Source organism: Pelobates fuscus, chromosome 3, assembly GCF_036172605.1.
Source record: "Pelobates fuscus isolate aPelFus1 chromosome 3, aPelFus1.pri, whole genome shotgun sequence".
Taxonomy (NCBI): Eukaryota; Metazoa; Chordata; class Amphibia; order Anura; family Pelobatidae; genus Pelobates; species Pelobates fuscus.
This window is the reverse complement of record NC_086319.1, coordinates 215686877-215710755: the sequence shown is the minus strand read 5'-3', so window position 1 is coordinate 215710755 and position 23879 is coordinate 215686877. Positions and strand designations below refer to the sequence as shown.

Below are 23879 nucleotides of genomic sequence, written 5' to 3'. Positions count from 1 at the left end.
CTCAGTCACTGTTCTTATATTAAACCACACTGACTGATGATCACTGGATCCTAAACTTTCACCTACAGTAATATCTGATACCAAATCTCCATTTGTTAACACTAAATCTAGTATGGCCTCTTTACGAGTTGGCTCCTCAATGACTTGTTTTAGTGACAATCCCAGTAGGGAGTTTAGAATATGTGTGCTCCTGGCACAAGTAGCTATTTTTGTTTTCCAATTCACATCAGGAAGATTAAAGTCACCCATGATGATAACTTCCCCCTTCATTGTCATTATGGCTATTTCTTCAACTAGTAGATTATCTAACTCTTCAATTTGCTTGATCTAGAACATTTGAAATACCTGAACTGACTAAGGGTTTGTTGAGTGTCTCCTTGTCTCGTTTGACTGCATGTTAGAAATAAATCAAAAGGATGGTCCACAAAGTTAATAGAAGAGGTCATCGCCCTTCACAAACAAGGAACAGAATACAAAAAGATAGCGAAGGCACTAGAAACACAGTTGGAAGCATAGTTTGCAAGTTCAAAGTTCAAGGAACAGTGGTTTCACTACCTGGCAGGGCAGAAAACGGAAGCTATCAATGGCTGCAACCAGATTTTGGAGAAGGCTGGTTATAAAAAATCCTCAAGTGACTGCAGAAGACATGAAAAAAAATACTTGGTTGCAACAGGCACTGAGGTTTCAGTGTGCACAGTAAGACGCCAGAACTGAAAGACGTACACCACTACTGACCCAAAAGCACAAGCTAAATCTGCTCTATTATGCTTAAAACCAACTTAATTAGTCACAGTTGTTTTTGGATTCTGTTCTGTGGAACTTTTTGGCCCAATTGATCATCTATAAGTATGGAGAAAGAAGAATGAAGCATACACTGAAAAGAACACTCTGCCTATAGTTAAGCATGGTGGTGGTTTGATGATGCCCTGGGGCTGCTTTGCATTCTTTGGCACTGGAAACCTGCAGTGTGTGGAACGCTAGATGGATTTGTTGAAGTATCAGGAAATCCTAGGAGAAAACCTCATGCTGCCTGTGAGGAAGCTGATGCTTGGCCGTTATTGGTCCTTCCAACAATACGATGATCCAAAGCATACCTCAAATTCCATCAAGGATTGCTGTACTGGAAAAATCTACAGTGGCCATCAGTCACCTGACTTGAACCCCATAGAAAATCTCTGGTGCAATTTGAAGAAGGCAGTTGCAACAATTAAATCCATGAATATTACTGAACTGAAGACTATATTGCTCATGAGCAATAGGCTAAGATTCCTCAGGAATTCTGCCAGAAGCTGGTGTCTGGCTATGCATCTCATTTGCAGCAGGTCATAACCACAAATGGGTGCTATACTAAGTACAAAATATGCTTGCTGTGAATGGGATTGAATCATTTAGTGATTGGAGAAGTCATTCAGCTGCGTTTTCAGTTGAATTTGGGGAAAACACTTCAACCATCCGTTGTGTTGTTTCAATTGCTTTTATTTGATTTGTTCATTGCAAACAGACAAAAGTCTGTACATTTTGACAATACACCTGATTTTCAATAGGAGTTGAATAATTTACATTACAACTGTGTATATATATTTGTTTTATCAGGTATAGTTTTTTGACCCCTTCTCACTATTATTAGGAGGAGGGAGTTAGTGTAATTTATTTATTTTTATAGAGGGGATTGGGGACTCATAGCAACCTTGGGCGGGGAGGGAGGGAGGGAGAGGGGGAGGCTGGACAATAGCACATCATTGTGTGAGGGGTACATTAGGGTTCCCCCTTATATTATAATAGCCAAGGACATTTATTTTATGAAATAGAAATGCGTATGGTGGTTTGATCATGTGAATCAATTTCTTTGTACACTATTTTATAGTGTGCGCTTTGGTGCATTTTAATGCTTTTTCAATAAATTGTATTTTACCTGGACCTGTTTCATTAGGATTCCTTGTTTCCACAGTGGGGAGAAGCATTTTTTGTAGTCCCTAGTCATTTGTTGCCAGTGTCCCTTCCACACCTGTGAGTAATTTGTTACAGATTTTCTATTTAAATTATCCATTTTTATCTAGCATTCACTTTCTATAATGCAGTAAATATTTTTTTTTTTTTTTCCTAACAAGGCAACATCTATAAACCACAAAGAAAAGACGACCTACAAAGCAAATAGCTGTCACCAATTATTATCTTTTGGATTTTTTATTCTGTGACTAGTTTCTACAATGCAAAATAATTTCTTGTTAGAACGCTAGTGTTTATTTCTTACATCTGTTCTTTCATTTAAATAAACAATAGAACTAATTGTGGACATAAATAGATGTTCTTTATAAAACAACATGCTTTATGAAAGCACAATGGGAAGTTCGTAGAGTCTTTTCGTATCTTGCATACAGTAGCAATTTACTGGCTCCATGTCATTTGTGATCAGCAAAAGCTTACAAAATATCTCAAATAAGCATCATCGGAAAAATAACAGAAGCTGCTGAATATCACACAGTCCATTAATCTTTATGTGTAATGTTTTAAGAACACTGGTTTGTCTGTGGTTTATTGATACGTTGGTATGTTTGGATGGGGGACAAATCATACTAAACTGATTATTGTAAAATAGAGACCTTTGGATTATTGACACAGACTAAAGGTTAAAACACTATTAACTAAGTAAACTTGTCTTCCAATTTTAGCAACTTCCAGAATCTGTTCAGAGGTATCCATGTTTTCAAAATACCCAAACTTTATTGTCATTGCAACTCCCTACACAGCAGTTGATTTAATAGATGTAGATTATGAAACATTATTAGAAGGAAGCAAACAGAGCAGCTCTCTTAAAAAACTCTGCAGAGTCATCAAGTGACAAGATTTTCTCATGTAACAAAAGAGTTTGATCGAAGCATTACTGGAAACCTTGCAAGTCAAAATGGTGTCCAGGAGCTTCATCTGAGGGGAACCAAGTGCATGGGAGTGTTACCAGCCTGCTGTTTTTATTGCTGATTGGTATAAAGTCTGAGTACCTTTACCACTGTCCTTGGCATATTATTTGGAGCGAATATATTTAGAGCAGACTGTACTGCTCTGTGTCTGTGAGTGTTTCTCCGTCATTTATTTATGACTTTATGTGAACTGGCAATATTGCCCTATTGTTTTTCTTTCTCTTTTTTACATGTGATACTAAATTGAAGCTATATACTTGCCTTTGTAGGGAAAATATACTGATGTAAGTAGGTAGTTGCACTTTACACTTTTTTTTTGCACTGTTATATTACTTTGTTGTATTATATGCACATTATTGGCACTATTGGTATAGTGCACTTAATAGGTATTGTTTGTATTTTATTCATTTTTAACTTATTAATTTTTAAATTATGTGTACTATAAATTAGGTGGCTTGAACATCACATAGTACTATTTATTATTAGCTATTGTCTCAAAGACACAGTGCAGCTTTTTATTTCATACAATGTAAAACATTGCCATTCTGCAGGATGTTCAACATCTAACAGAGTAAAACTTGCATGGGACTGGAAGCACATCTAGTAGCCTCTGGAAGACAGCCACTAGAGGTGAAGTTAAGCCATTCTCATAAACATCAGTGGTTTACATTGCCTGTCAAACAGACTGGGGCACTGCACCCAGACCATGTGAACGGGATGAAGTGGTCCAGGTGCCTATAGAGTCCCTTCAATTGATGTCAAAGTAAGATTTTTACTTCCTCCTTTGTTGACCATAAATGTCAAATTTGATCATGGAGCATCTACATGCAGAACATTTCCCTTCATCTCCACTCCAGCTGTCAGAGCTTAAGCTATAGTTGTTCACACGTCTGGTCAACAGCAAAGGCAAATGCTGGGCATATCCCTATTCACAAAACTGTGGACAGGTATGTGAAATAAAGATAGCTGCCACAGTTGTCTAGCCTTTCCACCTATCTGATGTGCTGAGTGGAATTGTGGTTGGAGGCTGAACTACTTATGTCACTAGCTGTTGCCAGACAATAATTATTGGGATAAGATGTAGACCTGAGTGAGACTCTACTTGGAAGTTCCTAAGTGTCTGGTTTTTTTGTTTGTTTGTTTTTTTTGTTTTTTTTAATTCTTTATTTTATCGTGCATATATTAGACATATAACATCTACGCCAGCAATGCCACAATAGCTTATGCCAGAGTTTACATATTCATAGAAAGACAGTTGTATGGCATGAATTGACAGTGCACATTTTTTAAATTTAAGAAGATTGGAGAGTAGTGTAGTGTAAGTTATAGCGTGCTTGGCTGTAGGAGCTCGTCCACTGATTAGGTTAGGCAGTGTCCTAGACATTTGTTAGTCATGTGATGTTTAAAATTAAAACAAGCGTATGAGATAGGAGTAGGAGATACGTCTAGTGCCGTGAGAGGTAATATGGTTAGATATGTCATATCCACAATTGTATGAACAATACAGAGTGGAAACTGCGCAGAGGTATAGCAGTCAGCCTGAGTAGGGTACACGTGTATTTCTATACGCAGGCAACCACGAGTACTAACATATGTTAGGTGGTCTAAGTAGTAGCTAACCGCATTTTTATAAGTAAGTAGATTAGTGTCACAAGCTCTGGAGTCAAGAAGAAGTGAAATAACTATATAATAAAGTAACACGTTAAAGAAACAAGAGATTTAACCACATGTTGTCAGTTCCCTTATGAAACAGAAGAGAAGTCATTCAGTCGCTTTAGAAGGGCATCAACCCCATCTGAGTTAGTAAATATTTGCTGTGTAAGGATGAATAAACAACATGCTATGCTTCAAGCTGATGACATTAAAACACCCCAATGCCCCACCAACAGATGTTAAGTCCCAATATCCCTGGCTGTGGATTGAGGCAGGTATCTGCATGCTCAGTGTGGCCCTTGGTGGTGTGCTCAGTCTCTGGTGTTCAGTGTCCACATCTTGAAGGTTGAGGGCTTGTCTGCAGGGTCTGGTGAGTTGGTGTTGTGTCGCTTGTGCCTGCATGCTGCCCCTCTGCCTTCTTTGCTGTATGCAGGTGCAGGGACCATGGAGATTAGGTCTAGCATGTACCGATGTGGTGTGGTCCTGTGTCCCCGTCGGTCAGGCTTTCATGGGCAGGTGCATGGGGTCTGCCCTAGATTTGTGGGGATTGCATTCCTCGGGGGGCGGAAGGTGACAGGCTCCCTGATGCGAGCTAGCAGGGTTGTAGATACCGCCTTTGTAGATGCGGCCTGTGGCTTGAGCTGTGGTTTAGCAGCCTACCTGGGACTTGGGAGCTCCTCTACGGGCGGAACTGCAGGGTGTGGGCCGGGATCACCCCCACCGGCCCAGAGGGGGGGGAACAGGGCCATGTCCGCCACTCTGAGGGAGTCCGTCTGGATACCGTCGGGCAGGATAGCGGGGCAGCGGCTGTCCACCCCACTCACCGCCTGAGTAGGCCTCATCCCGTGGGGACGACGTGTATCTCTCCGAGGGACTGAAACAGGTACTGCGAGCCTCTCCTCGGGTCCAGTGCTTCCTCGTGTGCCGGCACACCGCATTTGGTCATCCAGTAGGACCGAGTATTCAATTTTTCTGGCATAAAGTTGTCGGAGCCATTGGGCCATGCGACCAGCCAGCATGGCGGTCAGGCCCCGCCCCCCGTTTGTTTTTTAATATAAGAAAGCAAATGTCCCTTTCAGCCTGTTGTATACCTTTAATAAAATATGTTCCATGGTTTAAAGAGAAATATTTTACTTAACAGCATACAAGATGAGTCACAGGCTTATGGAAAAGATAAGGAAACAAAACAAATCAATCCCTAGGAATTTCACAATTGTTTCCTGGATTAAAAGATTTGTTTTGAATAGGCACTTTAGGATGTTACCTTTGCGTACATTATTATTGCCTTGTTATAATCTTAAGTGCCATCCATATCATGAGCTTGCTTATGCATGCATGACATTTTCATGTGTGCTTTGTATTATTGTCAAATCAGTAACTAACAAATTTTGAAACCTGCCATAACATGGGATGAGCTTATTCACATCTATATTTACGCTTTGTCATTTATTTATTTTTAATTTTTTGCGTGGGGAGGATCAGCAGATTTTTGTTCACCCTGCTGGTCATTTTGGGCAAATTTCAGTAACTGAGAAACATTTGGGAAATCCATTAACCCCTTAAGGACCCAACTTCTGGAATAAAAGGGAATCATGACATGTTACACGTCATGTGTCCTTAAGGGGTTAAACAGCCAAAGCAACAGGAACAAAGGGGGTCTGTGACTGTGCTGACATGCAAAAAACACTATTGTGTGGCCTAATGACTACACAATTTCAGTTATTTTTCAGTTATTTTTCCAAAGACCATTCTGAACTGCCAATGTTAGATCATTCTATATTTGAATTAAAAAAAAAAACAATTTTATTCTATTTTTTTTCTTTTTTATGATTCTTTTATTTTGTAGTGCATTAGAGGTCAGACATTCACATAGGAACAGTGTTTCATATGCATGAGTATTGTAATATAGCATCAATGTGTATCCAGAGTTATTGCACTATTTTGTTTCTTTTTTTCTTTATAAATAACATCATAGAGAAACATCCGAAATATAAACAATATTGATTAGGAAGGCAGTTAGTAGAGACATGTGGTAAAACGATTCACAACTGCAAGAGGTGTTTTCTTGAGTAATTCTAACTTGTTTTTGTTGTCCTCCGTTTGTGCTGGAGGTTGGTCTAAGAGTCGATGTGGGTTGAAGAGATGAGTTATAATGGGGTATAATGGATAAGTATACTTCTAACCAGAAAAATTACTTTTTATAATGATCATAATCTATTTTTTCTTTTTTCATTGTGCTCTCTTGTATTATAAAAATTGGAAAAATTGAGAGCAGGAATTATCTTAAGTTGAAAAAAGGGGATTTATCCAAAATCAAAGTTAAAAAAGTCAGGGGGCTATTGACCAGCCATTCACCTATTGAAGCCTGACAAGAATTAAGTTCAGAAGGTGCTCAATAGGAGCCAGAAGAAGGTTTAGTCAGCTGAGCTCGGACAATTTCAGAGGCACTACTCTTCTTTTGGCTGCTTGCTGCTTCACTTCACTTCACTCAACAGCACTTGGCTAAAACTCAATCCTCCACTCTGCTGTCTTGAGATTAAGTGCCGGCTTTGGTCCTGGGAGTAGTAGACCATGGCAATATGTTAGGTTCAAAGCACACATCTTTCTCAACCAGTATGCATCTCTATTACTGCAAACAACAGATCGTGTTAATAAGTCTATCCCTCCAATATGTCAGGCTGTGGGATCAGAGAGCCATTTTTCCTTTATCATAGGATTACCCAGAGAGATGTTAGTAATTTAAGGCAATTATCAACTCTTTTGCTTAGATGGTCTTTTGCTTAGAGTAGCATCCTAATCACTACTGCTACATTGATGTGATGTGAAGTGCATGCAAAGTGCACACTTTCAGGAAGGCATCCAACACGTTCATGAAGTAGGTGAACAAGAGGATGACCTGTCCAAAACTGGCATTACTGTGGCTCAAGTTTCTGTCATGTGCCTAAATGGAGTAGGAATTGACACTTATTGTCCAAACCTAATGCTAAAACAGGGACTCTATGCCAATGGTATGATGGGAAGCTGTTGTTGCTCTGCTGTTCCAAAAAAACTTCCAGCATGTCTAAAGTGGAATTCCAATGTGTGCTAAATACTGGTATCAACCTTTATTAAGCTGAAAAAAAATAACAAAAATAAAATAAACTGTAAGTGCTGAAACACTGCAAACCTAGCTCGTGTGTAGGGAGTGATAAATGAAAAAACAGTGATACAACTTTAAAAGCCTGGGTAGGTCTGTCCTAAATACCACAGTAGCGTGTACAGTGCTCAATGTATAACATGTAGTACTGATCCTTCAAAGAAATAAAGTAAAACATTCTTGAAACTACTGTATAGCGGGTATAGAGGTTGTATAAGTCTGGGGATATATATTGTACGTAAAGACTCTGTGCATATCACAGATGTGTCTCAAAGGTCCACATGTATACAGAAAGAATCCTAAATGGATTAATATAATTGTGAATACCTGATAAACACTAATCTAGTAGTATTGTAGACTGAGCAGAGTCCATAGACTGTGTCAGAATGTACAGAAGTAACAAACGTTAGTGGTGAAATTAGACTTTGTTACCAGTCAACTCAAATAGGTTAATGACTACCCCATTCCTTTGTGTTTCATATATTTAGCCGGGGTTATGCCCCTGAATACCTTCTGTAACCTTTCTTGAAACATTAATGCTGGCTAGTCCAACACTATATAGTCTCTTTCTCTTCTTTTTGTATAAACTACATACCACTTCTCCAAAACGTACCACACAATGTAATCTCTTGGAATAAACCACACTTCAGTTGGATTAGCAGAATTCATATATTAAAGATGAATGCTCTACCTAAAATATTATACATGTTACAATTTTTTTTCATTCCGATACCCAAAACCTTCTTCTTCACCCTCAGATAGGCATTCTCAGAATGTATTTGGCACAATTAGAACCCACGGCTAGCTTTCCACACTCTAACACACCACAAATACTGGGGGGCCGGGCATAGAAACATATCACAATGCAGTCACATTAACTAAGATATATGAATGGGCAAATCCATTGCCACACAAACAATGAATAGACTCAGAAAACAAAATGTTCACCATACCACTCTATACCGTACACTGGCATAAGAATGGACGTAAACACCTCCACCCTCAAAATCAAACCCACCAAACCAGGGCCAGATTAAGAGCACAGTGGGCCTGGTGCTGACAGTTATGATGGGCCTATTTACAGAATCGTATCGACCAAAAACACTAAAACAATCATACCTCCCAAGCATCATGTATCTGATGGAGATGGTGTTGGAGGGAAACTCAAAGGATGCAGCTATACGAAAACACATACTCTATGCTAATCTCTCTCTAATATATGCTTTCATCTTTCAAGTAAATCCATATTCCCTAACAGCAGTGTCCAGTGAAGCAGTGCAGGGTAAAAGAGTGTGCCACTGGCGCGAATCACATGACCAGACCTGCCAAAAGGGGTGAACATGCCCAAAATGGGGGCATGTTTGTCCAAAGAATTGGAAGGCCAGTCTGGCATGAATGCATGCCAGACTGCCTGCCAATCATGCAGGCTGTCCAACTAAGGGCATACTATGCAGGCAGCACCCTGAGCTTGACATAAATGCATCAAATGATGTGCCTACTCCCAGGGCCGGCCTTAGGGGTGTGCGAGCTGTGCGGCCGCACAGGGCGCCATGGAGCAGGGGGCGCCGTGGATTTAAAAAAAAAAAAAAAATTTTTTTTTTTTAAAAAAATTGGCAGCGGGGGCGGAGCTTACTGTGCGGCGGGGGCGGAGCTAAAAGCGCCGGAAAACTGCTGCAGGGGAAGCAGGAAGGAGTCCCTGCTTCCCCACCAAACAGTCACCAGGAGCTGCACTGCCTCCACAATGAACTCCACAGGTAACTGTGGGATTGTCAGGTGAGTGTGACTCTCTGCCTGTGTTTATTACTGTCTGTGTGTGTATGACTGTCTGCCTGTGTGTGTCTGTGTGTATGACTGTCTGCCTGTGTGTGTGTGTCTGTGTATGACTGTCTGCCTGTGTGTGTGTGTCTGTGTATGACTGTCTGCCTGTGTGTGTGTGTCTGTGTATGACTGTCTGCCTGTGTGTGTCTGTGTGTGTGTGTATGACTGTCTGCCTCTGTGTGTGTCTGTGTGTATGACTGTCTGCCTCTGTGTGTGTCTGTGTGTATTACTGTCTGCCTCTGTGTGTGTCTGTGTCTGTGTGAATGACTGACTGTCTGCCTGTGTGTGTCTGTGTGTGTGAGACTGTCTGCCTGTGTGTGTCTGTGTGTGTGAGACTGTCTGCCTGTGTGTGTGTGTATATGACTGTCTGCCACTGTGTGTCTGTGTGTATTACTGTCTGCCTCTGTGTGTGTGTCTGTGTGTATGACTGTCTGCCTCTGTGTGTATGACTGTCTGCCTCTGTGTGTATGACTGTCTACCTCTGTGTGTGTGATTGTGTGTATGACTGCCTCTGTGTGTATGGCTGTCTGCCTCTGTGTGTCTGTGTGTATGGCTGTCTGCCTGTGTGTGTCTGTGTGTATGACTGTCTGCGTGTTTGTGTGTATTACTGTCTGTGTCTGTGTGTATGACTGACTGTCTGCCTGTGTGTGTCTGTGTGTGTGTGTGTGTGAGACTGTCTGCCTTTGTGTGTCTGTGTGTGTGTTTGGATGTCTTCCTGTGTGTGTGTGTATGGCCGTCTGACTCTGTGTCTGTGTGTGTGTCACATACAACCAATACACGCATATCACACACTGTTAATACACCCATTACAAATATCACACATAGCATACATATCACACACAGTCATCACACCTACTATCACATACACAGACAACACAAACATTACAGCATACATGGATGACGGGGGGGGAGGGGGGGGCGCTGTGAAGATTTTTCGCACAGGGCGTCAAAATGCCTAAGGCCGGCCCTGCCTACTCCATGCTTTCTAAGGACTGTACCCTAGCACTCACATGTCCACTAGTCTCCTTACCTTCTTACTAGCAGGCAGAAGTTCCTGGTATATAGTCTGAGACATAGAAAATGTGTATGTCGTGAGTGTAGAAGAAAGGTGAAAAAGCCACACTTTTAGAGAGACAAAGCCTGCATTATCTAAACTAATTTTGTCAGCCAGTCCACACAGTTTTTGTTCTCATGCATCCCTCTTAAGCTTCCAAACTTAAAGGGACACTATAGTCACCAGAACAACTACAGCTTACTGTATTTGTTCTGGTAAGTAGAATCATTCCCTCCAGGCATTTTGCAGTAAACACTGTCTTTTCTGAGAAAATAACTCTGATGGCGACTCCTTAGATGGCTGCTAGAGGTGCCTCCTGGGGCAGTACTGCCTAGTGTGTAGCACCGCCATTCAGTGTCTCCACCCTCTGCATGCAAACACTGAACTTTCCTCATAGAGATGCATTGAATCAGTTTATCTTCATGAGGAGATGCTGATTGACCAGGGCTATGTTTGACTTTTGCTGGCTCTGCCCCTGATCTGCCTAGTTGACCGTCTCAGCCAATCCTATGGGGAAGCATTGTAATTTGCGCAGAGCATCACTTCTGATAATGTCAGCAGACAGAGTCAGTTCAGAGGCAGACGGGGACAGAGCCAGCAGCTGCAGACTTGAATACAAGTAAGATTTTACTATATTTGGGGAAGCAAGAGGGGGCCAGGGGGGCTAAATTGTGGTTTTAGCATAATAAGGTCAGAAATACATGATTGTGTTCCTGACCCTCTAGTGTTCCTTTAAGCAAGAGTATGTGAAGAGTAGTTAGGGTTGCCACCTTTCTTGGAAAAAAATACCAGCCTTATACATTTGAATAATTAATTAGTTATGTGTGTCATCAGATGATGTAAATCACAAGGAGTGACATAAGAGAAAATTCTGTAAAATCACCAACAAACTTCTGCTGTATAGATGGATTGCCCTATATTCCCCTATATTCACTAAATGCAAAACATTGTTATATAGGGGAATATTCACTAAATTCCAAACATTGTTTTATAGGGGAATATTCACTAAATTCCAAACATTGTTATATAGGGGAATATTCACTAAATTCCAAACATTGTTATATAGGGGAATATTCACTAAATTCCAAACATTGTTATATAGGGGAATATTCACTAAATGCAAAACATTGTTATATAGGGAATATTCACTAAATGCCAAACATTGTTATACAGGGGAATATTCGCTAAATGTCAAACATTGTTATACAGGGGAATATTCACTAAATGCCAAACATTGTTATATAGGGGAATATAACAATGTTTGGCATTTAGTGAATATTCCCCTATTTAACAATGTTCCCCTATATAAACATTGTTATATAGGGGAATATAACAATGTTTGGCATTTAGTGAATATTCCCCTATATAACAACGTTTGGCATTTAGTGAATATTCCCCTATATAACAATGTTTGGCATTTAGTGAATATTCCCCTATATAACAATGTTTGGCATTTAGTGAATATTCCCCTATATAACAATGTTTGGCATTTAGTGAATATTCCCCTATATAACAATGTTTGGCATTTAGTGAATATTCCCCTATATTCACTAAATGCAAAACATTGTTATATAGGGGAATATTCACTAATTGCAAAACATTGTTATATAATGGAATAAAAATGAGGGGGGGGACCTGCCCCCCCTCCCCCCCCGGCCCCCACCCCTGAGCGGTGGGTGGGGGCCCTAAAGAAAACAATAAGGGGGGACCTACTGTCCTCCCCCTGCCCCCACCCCTGAGCGGTGGGTGAGGGCCCTAAATACAAATGGGGGGGGACCCTAGTCACCCCCTCCTTTCCCCCCAAAAAAATTACCCCCTACCTACCCCCCTCACCTTAAAAATAATGAGGGGGGGACCTTTAACTAAGAACCTGTAAAAAAAAAAAAAAAATAGAAAAAAACAACTTACCATTCGATGTTTTCTTTCTTCTAAAATCTTCTTTTTTTTCAGCCCCAAAAAAGGCCAAATAAAAAACCATAATAACCGACGCAATTTAAAAAAAAAAATTATCCATCTTCACCCATGGAGGGCTCCGCGCAGACTGATTATTTTTCTTTTTTTTCTTTCTTTTTTTAGTATTTTTCTTATTTTTCTTGTTATATATAGATCTATATATATATATATATATATATATATATATATATATATATATATACATACAGGGAGTGCAGAATTATTAGGCAAGTTGTATTTTTGAGGATTAATTTTATTATTGAACAACAACCATGTTCTCAATGAACCCAAAAAACTCATTAATATCAAAGCTGAATATTTTTGGAAGTAGTTTTTAGTTTGTTTTTAGTTATAGCTATTTTAGGGGGATATCTGTGTGTGCAGGTGACTATTACTGTGCATAATTATTAGGCAACTTAACAAAAAACAAATATATACCCATTTCAATTATTTATTTTTACCAGTGAAACCAATATAACATCTCAACATTCACAAATATACATTTCTGACATTCAAAAACATAACAAAAACAAATCAGTGACCAATATAGCCACCTTTCTTTGCAAGGACACTCAAAAGCCTGCCATCCATGGATTCTGTCAGTGTTTTGATCTGTTCACCATCAACATTGCGTGCAGCAGCAACCACAGCCTCCCAGACACTGTTCAGAGAGGTGTACTGTTTTCCCTCCTTGTAAATCTCACATTTGATGATGGACCACAGGTTCTCAATGGGGTTCAGATCAGGTGAACAAGGAGGCCATGTCATTAGATTTTCTTCTTTTATACCCTTTCTTGCCAGCCACGCTGTGGAGTACTTGGACGCGTGTGATGGAGCATTGTCCTGCATGAAAATCATGTTTTTCTTGAAGGATGCAGACTTCTTCCTGTACCACTGCTTGAAGAAGGTGTCTTCCAGAAACTGGCAGTAGGACTGGGAGTTGAGCTTGACTCCATCCTCAACCCGAAAAGGCCCCACAAGCTCATCTTTGATGATACCAGCCCAAACCAGTACTCCACCTCCACCTTGCTGGCGTCTGAGTCGGACTGGAGCTCTCTGCCCTTTACCAATCCAGCCACGGGCCCATCCATCTGGCCCATCAAGACTCACTCTCATTTCATCAGTCCATAAAACCTTAGAAAAATCAGTCTTGAGATATTTCTTGGCCCAGTCTTGACGTTTCAGCTTGTGTGTCTTGTTCAGTGGTGGTCGTCTTTCAGCCTTTCTTACCTTGGCCATGTCTCTGAGTATTGCACACCTTGTGCTTTTGGGCACTCCAGTGATGTTGCAGCTCTGAAATATGGCCAAACTGGTGGCAAGTGGCATCTTGGCAGCTGCACGCTTGACTTTTCTCAGTTCATGGGCAGTTATTTTGCGCCTTGGTTTCTCCACACGCTTCTTGCGACCCTGTTGACTATTTTGAATGAAACGCTTGATTGTTCGATGATCACGCTTCAGAAGCTTTGCAATTTTAAGAGTGCTGCATCCCTCTGCAAGATATCTTTGACTTTTCTGAGCCTGTCAAGTCCTTCTTTTGACCCATTTTGCCAAAGGAAAGGAAGTTGCCTAATAATTATGCACACCTGATATAGGGTGTTGATGTCATTAGACCACACCCCTTCTCATTACAGAGATGCACATCACCTAATATGCTTAATTGGTAGTAGGCTTTCGAGCCTATACAGCTTGGAGTAAGACAACATGCATAAAGAGGATGATGTGGTCAAAATACTCATTTGCCTAATAATTCTGCACTCCCTGTATATATATATATATATATATATATATATATATATATATATATATTTTAATGCTGCCTCTGAACTCCAGATCCTCCTGTTTTAATTTTTCCGTATGATAGTCGATTTCCTCTTTGAACAGACTTAAACAAATGTCTGGACTGGTGAGGGAATATTATCATCACTAGATTCCTCACCACCACCAGACATTGGGGACACTACCTGGGATTTACATTCACAAATATAACAAATAACTAAAATAGCTTCCCATGATTTCTAATATGTTTACTTATCCCTATACTATGTATGTGTGAGATGCAGAAAATAAATGTAAATGTTAAATCTACATCACTTTATTCTGCAACCAGGCACCTCTCAGCTCCCTGTCAATCACTGTTATAAGACCTATCCTTTTAGTCCTGGTAGGCAGCATAGGAAAAGCATACAGAATAGATGATGAATGAAGCAAGGTTTCTGTTTCTCCTCTTCTTTTGCAATGTTTGGCTTGGATGTTCTTGGACAGAACTGGATTGTGATGCAATTTTGTAAATTTGTAATAAATTTAAAACCAAACAGAGCATAACAAAGTCAACACAAGTTATGTGTTTTTTTTTTTTTCAATGTTTCATTTAAGGGGTTAGCTGCTAGAGAAGTGACAGTTCCCCATCAATTATACATTTATTTGATGTTGTGTTTCTAAAACTATGCATACCAATAAAAAATTAAATAAAAGTCAGAATGTAACTAAATATAGAAAAGCCTATGCTAACTATAAATAAACTGCTCAATATTTAAAATGTTACCTTGTGTAAATTATTTGGACACTTCTATTGGAGATTGCTATCCACATTCTCCTCTGTGCTATGTTAAATTGAGAGATCATAATCACATTTCTTATTTTTATGAATTCCATGTTTTGTCCTCTTAGTAAATTTGAACATATTTTGTATTTTTATAGGAATCTCTTGGACCGAGATACATTTTCAAAATCAGATCCAAGTAAGTAGAACATTCAATGTTGTTTTAATGTTACCTGATTTACTGCTAAAGAATAATAATTAAAAATGTTTTATATATATTTATTTATATATTATATTATTTTATATATATTGCTTCTGTGTGGTTGAATGTCTACTCTTTTTGGAAGAACATTTCATCTTAAATAAAAATCTTGAATGCGGAAATGTGTATGTAAAAAATGTACCTGTAATATTTCTTTTACAGGTAATAAGAACCTTCTTTATGACAAACATGGGCTTTATAGTTGTTTTAGAGACAGACATGTGTTTACTAATGGTTACTTTTTGGATAACTACATTCAAAGAAGTTCAAATGTGTGTGAAAAGTTACAGATCATGCCCAACTATTTCTATTGCACCATACTCTGCATTTTGTAGCAAACATTATTACATTTCATTATTCATATATCTTCCATTTTTATATTCAATTAATATGATTTGAATTCTAGCTGTATTTGTATTGTCAAAAAGCCTATCTGGATACAGCAGAATTTAAAAAGGTTGGTTATATAGCTAGTTTTCACTTTCTCCTGTCTCTCCCTGCAGCTCTCATTATCAGCCTCTTCTAATAATGCAGGACTTCTTAAGTCAGTAAAATATGAATTTGTCTTAATGTGCTAGTTTATGTAATGAATGCATTACTGACTCTTTTATTTCTACAAATCCAGGAAAACCAGTTAATCTGACTATAAAGACAGGCTGATAATGTACTGTGGCACTCCAAACACCATAACTAATAAACTGTAGTAGTTATGGTATCTTATAGTTTTCTTTGATCCATGTTTAAAAAGGCAGTACAAATCTATATTTTAAGTCCAAAATAAGTCTGCTGTTAATTTGTGAAGTATTTTACCATCTCAATAAGGGGTATAAAACATTTTCTGTGCAGGTTTTTGTTTAATACTGTATTACCTATATATATACACAGTGATGGGAAAAAAACACAACCACAGATGAACACATATATTACACTGTGCCAAGATTTATTTGGCAAAAATAAAGCCAAAATAGAGAAGCCATGTGTGAAAAACAAAGTACACCTTATTGATTCAATAGCTTGTAGAACCATGTTTGGCAGCAATAATTTGAATCATTAGTTTTCTGTATGACTTTATCAGTCTCTCAGGCCATTGAGGAGTATTTTGGCCCACTCTTCTTTACCATGTTGCTTTAGTTCATTGAGGTTTGCTGTCATTTGTTTATGCACAATTATCTTAAGCAGGGGCGGACTGAGAACCCTCAGGGCCCCCGGGCAAAATAAATCAAGGGCCCCCATACAGGCCCCACCCATACTCCGCAGCAAGCACCACCCATGTCCCGCCTCCATGCACCGCCTCCAGCCACACCCTATACAATCTTTAGACACAAGGAACAAAAGTGCAATAATCCCTTCGAGGCCCCAGTAGAGACTACAATTGAGGGCTAATGGGCCATGGAAGGGGGTCTTTCTAGCAGAGGCTATCTCAGTGTCCTTTAGAGAGTGTGTTAGAAAAAATTTCCTCCAGGTCCCATTAGAGACTACAATGGAGTCTAATGGGGCCTGGAGGGGGGTCTCTCCAACACTTTGGTTCCTATTCACAATATAGCAACACAACATTGCTCGCTGATACCTAGGCCAAGTTGGCTCCTCTTACCTTAATTACTGTTGCTGGCTGGCAGTCTGTGGGCTTGCTGGAAGGCTGTGGGCTTGCTGGCTACTGCCGGCAGGCTGTGGGCTTGCTGGCTGCGGCTGGCAGGCTGTTGGCTACTGCCAGCAGGCTGTGGGCTTGCTGGCTGTGGCTGGCAGGCTGTTGGCTTGCTGGCTGCGGCTGGCAGGCTGTTGGCTTGCTGGCTGCGGCTGGCAGGCTGTGACTTGCTGGCTGGCAGGCTGTGGCTTGCTGGCTGCGGTTGGCAGGCTGTGGGCTTGCTGGCTGTAAGCCTAACTGGTGGCCTGTGGGCTGGCTGGCTGCTGGCCGGCCTATGGGCTGGCTACTGGCCGGCCTATGGGCTGGCTGGCTGGCCGGCCTGTGGGCTGGCTGGCTTGCTGGCTACTGGGGCACTTGTAGATTATTTAAAGAAATAATCCATGCACAATAACCACTACTGCTCTGTGTAGTCGTTATGGTGCCAGGAGGGCCGGGCCCCCGTTTCAGAGTAAGTAGTCAAACCGTTTAAGAACAGTTTGACAACTTACCTGGGGTCTGCTGGGATATGAGGCTGTAGTAGGGTATAGGAGCAGTGGTGCAATGTGTAAGGGGTTCAGTGTGTGTGTGAAAGGTTCAGTGTGTGTGAGTGGGTGTAGTGTGTGAATGTGTAGGGTGTGTGGGGCAATGTGTGTGTATGAGGGGGCTGTGTATGTGTGTGGCAATGTTAGTATGGGGGGCTGTGTGTATATGGGTGGGCAGTGTGTGTGTGTGTGAGGCAATGTGTGTAAATGTGTGTGTGTGTGTGTGTGTGTGTATGGGGGGCAGTGTGTGAATGTGTATGGTGTGTGGGGGCAGTGCGTTTATGGGGCTAGAGTTCACTCTCACCACTGCGACCACCAGGAATCCCTGGTGGTCACAGTGTTGAGAGTGAACTCTAGCCCGTAGCTCCAGGGCTAGAGTTGACTCTCGCAAGAGCCGTAACGTTGCCGTGGTAACCGCGGCAACGATCTGTGCTCGCGCAAGAAGGACCCAGAGGAGCTGAAGACTGAGCTCCCGGGTCCTCTCTTCCTCCCTCCTCTGCAGGCTGCCCGCAGGGTGCCTGCGGACAGGGGAGGGGGCAATTGCCCTCCTCTTACTCCCCCCACCCCCTCTTCTTACCCCCCTTCTTACTCCCCCCTCTTCTTACTCCCCCCTCCCCTTCTTCTTACTTCCGCCTCTTCTTACTCCTCCCTCTTCTTACTCCCCCCTCTTCTTACTCCCCTACCCCCTCTTCTTTCCCCCTCTTCTTACCCCCTTACCTCTCTTCTTACCCCCCTACCTCTCATCTTACTCCCCCTACCCCCTCTTCTTACTCCCCCTTCCCCCTCTTCTTACTCCCCTCCCCCTCTTATTACTCCCCTCCCCCTCTTATTACTCCCCTCCCCCTCTTTTTACCCCCCTCCCCCTCTTCTTACTCCCCCCTCTTCTTACTCTTCCCTCCCCCTCTCCCTCTTCTTACTCCCCCCTTCCTCTTTTTACTCCCCCCTCACTCTCTTCTTACCCCCCCACCCCCCTCTTCTTACCCCCCCACCCCCCTCTTCTTACCCCCCCACCCCCCTCTTCTTACTCCTCTCCCCCCTCTTCTTACTCCCCTCCCCCCTCTTCTTACTCCCCTCCCCCCTCTTCTTACTCTTCCCTCCCCCCTCTTCTTACTCTTCCCTCCCCCCTCTTCTTACTCTTCCCTCCCCCCTCTTCTTACTCTTCCCTCCCCCCTCTTCTTACTCTAACCTCCCCCTCTTCTTACTCTTCCCTCCCCCCTCTTCTTACTCTTCCCTCCCCCCCTTCTTACTCTTCCCTCCCCCCTCTTCTTACTCTTCCCTCCCCCCCTTCTTACTCTTCCCTCCCCCTCTTCTTACTCCCCCTCCCCCCTCTTCTTACTCCCCATTCCTGTTTTTACTCCCCCCTTCCCTCCTTACTCCTCCCCCTCTTCTTACCCCCTTCTTACTCCCCCCTCTCTTCTTACCCCCCTTCCTCTCTCTTCTTACCCCCTCCCTCTCTCTTCTTACCTCCCCTCCCTCTCTCTTCTTACCCCCTCCCTCTCTCTTCTTACCCCCTCCCTCTCTCTTCTTACCCCCTCCCTCTCTCTTCTTACCCCCCCTCCCTCTTTCTTCTTACCCCCTCCCTCTTTCTTCTTACCCCCTCCCTCTTTCTTCTTACCCCCTCCCTCTTTCTTCTTACCCCCTCCCTCTTTCTTCTTATCCCCCTCCCTCTTTCTTCTTACCCCCCTCTTTCTTCTCATACCCCCTCCCTCTTTCTTCTCACCCCCCTCTTTCTTGTCACCCCTCCCTCTTTCTTGTCACCCCTCCCTCTTTCTTCTCACCCCTCCCTCTTTCTTCTCACCCCTTCCCTCTTTCTTCTCACCCCCTCCCTCTTTCTTCTCACCCCCCTCCCTCTTTCTTCTCACCCCCCTCCCTCTTTCTTCTCACCCCCCTCCCTCTTTCTTCTCACCCCCCCTCCCTCTTTCTTCTCACCCCATCCTCTTTCTTCTCACCCCCTCCCTCTTTCTTCTCACCCCCCTCCCTCTTTCTTCTCAACCTCCCTCCCTCTTTCTTCTCACCCCCTCTTTCTTCTCACCCCCCTCCTCCCTCCCTCTTTCTTCTCACCCCCCTCCTCCCTCCCTCTTTCTTCTCACCCCCCTCCTCCCTCCCTCTTTCTTCTCACCCCCTCCCTCTTTCTTCTCACCCCCCTCCCTCTTTCTTCTCACCCCCCTCCCTCTTTCTTCTCACCCCCCTCCCTCTTTCTTCTCACCCCCCTCCCTCTTTCTTCTCACCCCCCTCCCTCTTTCTTCTCACCCCCCCTCTTTCTTCTCACCCCCTCTTTCTTCTCACCCCCTCTTTCTTCTCACCCCCTCCTCCCTCCCTCTTTCTTCTCACCCCCTCCGCACTGAGCACCTTCCTATCACTCCGGCCGGGCACCGCGGACCGCACAGCAGCTCGGCCACGCTACAGGGGAGGGAAGGTGAGAAGAAAGAGGGAGGGAGGAGGGGGGGTGAGAAGAAAGAGGGAGGGATTTTACTTTATTCTGCTATTTTGGGAATCTGGTGTTTGGTTCCGGGACAGCTAAAGCACCCTGGCTCTGGCTGATGGGAGTGAGTGCAGTTCCCTACACACTCTGTTGGACAGATGGCCTCACATGTGGCTCTAGAATACTTTGGTATACAGAGAAGTTCATGGTAGATTGCAATGGCTAAAAAGTAATGAGCTTGACAAAGGCCCTGTTGTGGGCCAACACGTTGTTTTGATTCTGCTTCAATAAATCTGCCCACTGGGTTGAACTTGAGTGCCTGGACCATCATTCCTTTTTTGCAAATCACATTGTGAGGATTGGCCAACCTCAGGCCTGGGATCCAGGAGAGTGAGGTATCTATATTGGTAATTACATGGTAGATTCAATGACTGCAAAATTCACAGGTTCTGTTGCTGCAAAACAAGCCCAAATCATCACACCCTTCACCACAGTTGACATGAGGTGTTTGTGTTGATATGCTGTGTTTGGTTTAGGTGGTCGCCAAATATGTCACTGTCTATTATGGCCAAACTTTGGTCTCATCTAAGGCCATTGTTCGAGAAATCTTGTGGTTTGTGTAGATGCAATTTTGCAAACCTAATGTTCTTTAGAGAAAATATATTTTATCCTGGCAACCCTTCCAAACAAACCATACCTGTTCAGTCTTTTTTTGATTGTACTGTAATGAACTTTAACATTTAACATGCTAACTAAGGACTGTAGAGTCTGAGATGTAACTCTTGGTTTTTTGTTTGTGTTTTATTTGTGGCAATTTCTATGACCATTGCACAGTCTGACCTTGGGTGAATTTGCTGGGACTTCTATCCTGAAGAAGATTGCCAGCTGTCTTGAATGTTTTCCACTTCTGAATAATTTTTCTCACTGTAGAATGCTTATTTGTAAATGGCGTTGTAACCCTTCCTATTTGATGGACAGCAACAATTGCTTCTCTAAAATCATTGCTGATGTCTTTCCTCCTTGGTATTTTATTAACACACAACTGAATGCTCCAGACCAGCAAACTTCTAAAATATCTGCTTTTAAAGAGGTGGTCCCTTTTTGATGATCAATAATCAAGGGCATTTGGTAAGCACTTATATGCTACTTAGCCTCTTAATTCCTATGGAAGCGGTAAGTGTACTTAGTTTTTCACCCATGGCTTCTATATTTTGGCTTTATTTATAGCATGACATGGCGTAATATGTCTTGTTATGGTTACCTAGTTATATACATAATATATAAATATATATATATATATATATATAAAATCAGGAAGTGGGTTTACATTCTTTCCCATTTTAATGCGTAGTTGTATATTCCCAGTGCACCTAGTTTGGACTATTGATTAATATTAAATAGATTGCTAAAGCTTTGCCCTTAGTCAGTGTTCATTTCAAAATGAGTAGAACAAGCCAACATCAAATGTATTGGTTAACTGTTGTGTGGAAATATCACATTATTCTCTATAAGTAAATTGTCAAAAGTGAATGGAATCAATTTTTAATGCAGTAATTAATGCATATGCATCATAAAAATGTGTCCCATAAACTTATATAGCACTTTAACCCCTTAAGGACACATGACATGTCTGACACGTCATGATTCCCTTTTATTCCAGAAGTTTGGTCCTTAAGGGGTTAAAAATAATGGCCAATTCTTTGAAGACCACTTTTCATATCCTTTAAGCAACTGATGGTTTTCAACTTCGCTGTTGAAATTTGAGGTTCATACTGGTTGCTGGCATCACATGCTCTCAGTACTCTTTGTTTATTAATACGTTGTGATGCAATTCCAAAATGGATACCTCCAGACTTTGTCAGGTCCCCTCTCAAAATAATTCAAAAACATCACTTGCCAAACTGATTTCTTGAAAGTTTTTTATTTTATTTTTTTATTTCTATTAATTTTATGTCCATTAACTGCTTATAAACACTGATTATGTTTTCATTTTAACAACCCCTTTATTCTCCAACATTTGCAAATCTATTAAAGGGCAATATGCCTGTAATTATATCTATAATGGAACCCTAATTTAAAAAAAAAAATTATATATATATGTTTATGTATTTTTTAAATACATTAAGGATATTTTCAGCAACATACCCACTACAACTCAGTGTAGGGGTTTTATGATAATTTTTTTAGGATCAGCCTGTAGCCCGTCCTCAGCAATCCCCTCTTGCACTGTTAAAGCTGAATTATTATTTACACATTATCATTGTCAACTTTGTTCAACGCTCTGAACCCAGCTATGCCATCTAGCTTTGAAAAAAATTGGTATTGATAATACAGAAATTTTATTTAAATCTAAAAGTGCATATTAAACAGAACCGTGTGTATACTAAAGCTGAGCTGTATGCTTGAGTAGATTAGCGACTGTGTTAAATTATCAACATTTATCAACTATTTCAAGAAAGCTGTATATATAGTAATATGTAAGGCATCAAGGCAGTATTCCTCACCTTGTTGTACATGTACTCTATGAAGATTGGATAAAATTACAGATTTTTTTCAATATCTCTTTTAGTTTCAGAATTTAACAAGAAGGCTTGTCAAACAAACATTGTTATTAGAGTATTGACTCGATAAATCCACCAATAGCCATACATGATTTTACAAACTATTTTCCAGATCCTATGTACCCTTTCAAAATCAGTCTATTTTCAGGCTTTGATTTAGACATGTGCCTCTAGGATCCCTTAAAATGTTATGAATTGTGAGCTGTCAAAGGCTAGGCCCTCAGCACGAATTTTACTGTGAAATAAACTTATATTAAGAAATGTAAACTAGAGGATATGTTTGCTCTGGCTAGTCTTTTGATTTGTTAACACCTTCCAGAAAAATTATGATATCATTTATATTATTTATATGGTTGTAACAGAGATGCTATTTGGAAGTATGTCTGCTATTGCTCATGTCATTATACTGTATGTTATGACTGTCTTTTGATGACGTCTATTAGTTGGAGTAGTGTGGAGAACATTGTATTATTCAATCCTAGATTGTCATAATACATTTTTACCAATCCAAACTTCACCATATCTGGAAATTTAGCTTTGCTATTATTGCATTTTTGCAATACAAAATTATGTGCTTTAACATTAAGAGTTGGTTAGATTTTGGCATGTGGTTGGTTGCTTGAATTCATGAATTATTAATCTGAAAAATTAGGAGAAGAACCATCCGTTTACTTTTAGTTAGTAATAACTGATATTAATTGAACTAAGAATGAATGCTTCCAGATAAAGTATCTCTTGCATGCATATTTTGTATCTGAACTACATCCAGCCTTGACCAATATTTTCTAATGTGACCAATGACCAATATTTTTTAATGTGTTGTTGCTCAATTAGAATACACTACACATTCCAACCATCTCGATTTCCACCAAGGCCTTTTCCCATTTTCCACAAATGTGTGCTTCACTTGTGTGATTTTCTTAAGGACCTCCAAGGTAAAAATATAAAATTGTTTCTTATAGTTGCGAAGTGGGCCATCACTCCACTTGCCAGAAATGTAATACAGAATATACCGAGAACTAGATTTATATCTCAGGGTGCCTTAGGCATAAACACTACAATTAACTCATAGAAACAACCCAAACTGCAGTATTAAGGTTGTTGGAGATGTTGTATAACAATTCTGGTTCAGCATTCCAAAAGTAAAATGATGGCCTCTGTAGCAAATGGTGTGACCATGCTGATTACAAAGGATTTCATATTATTCCTATTTTATATATTTTTTCTCTTGTTGAAATAGTACAGGTGGGATGATGGTGACACATGAGAAATGCCAACAATCAATCACAGTTATATATTTCCATCTAAAAGCACAGTGGCAAGAACTCTAATGTGCTAATGGATATGCTTGATTTGTTTAATGGTTATTTTATTCACTGTTCATATGTACAAAATGCTGTATT

At 41.0% G+C, this 23879-nt stretch overlaps 1 protein-coding gene across 1 annotated transcript in view; it reads left to right on the top strand.

The window, feature by feature from the left end:
- Window positions 1-23879, top strand: part of CPNE8 (copine 8) — a 292084-nt gene that overhangs the window by 85032 nt on the left and 183173 nt on the right. Inside the window, exon 2 of the mRNA XM_063448068.1 lies at window positions 15227-15267. Within this exon, the coding sequence (XP_063304138.1) occupies window positions 15227-15267 (41 nt within the window). The remainder of the gene's footprint in view (window positions 1-15226; window positions 15268-23879) is intronic.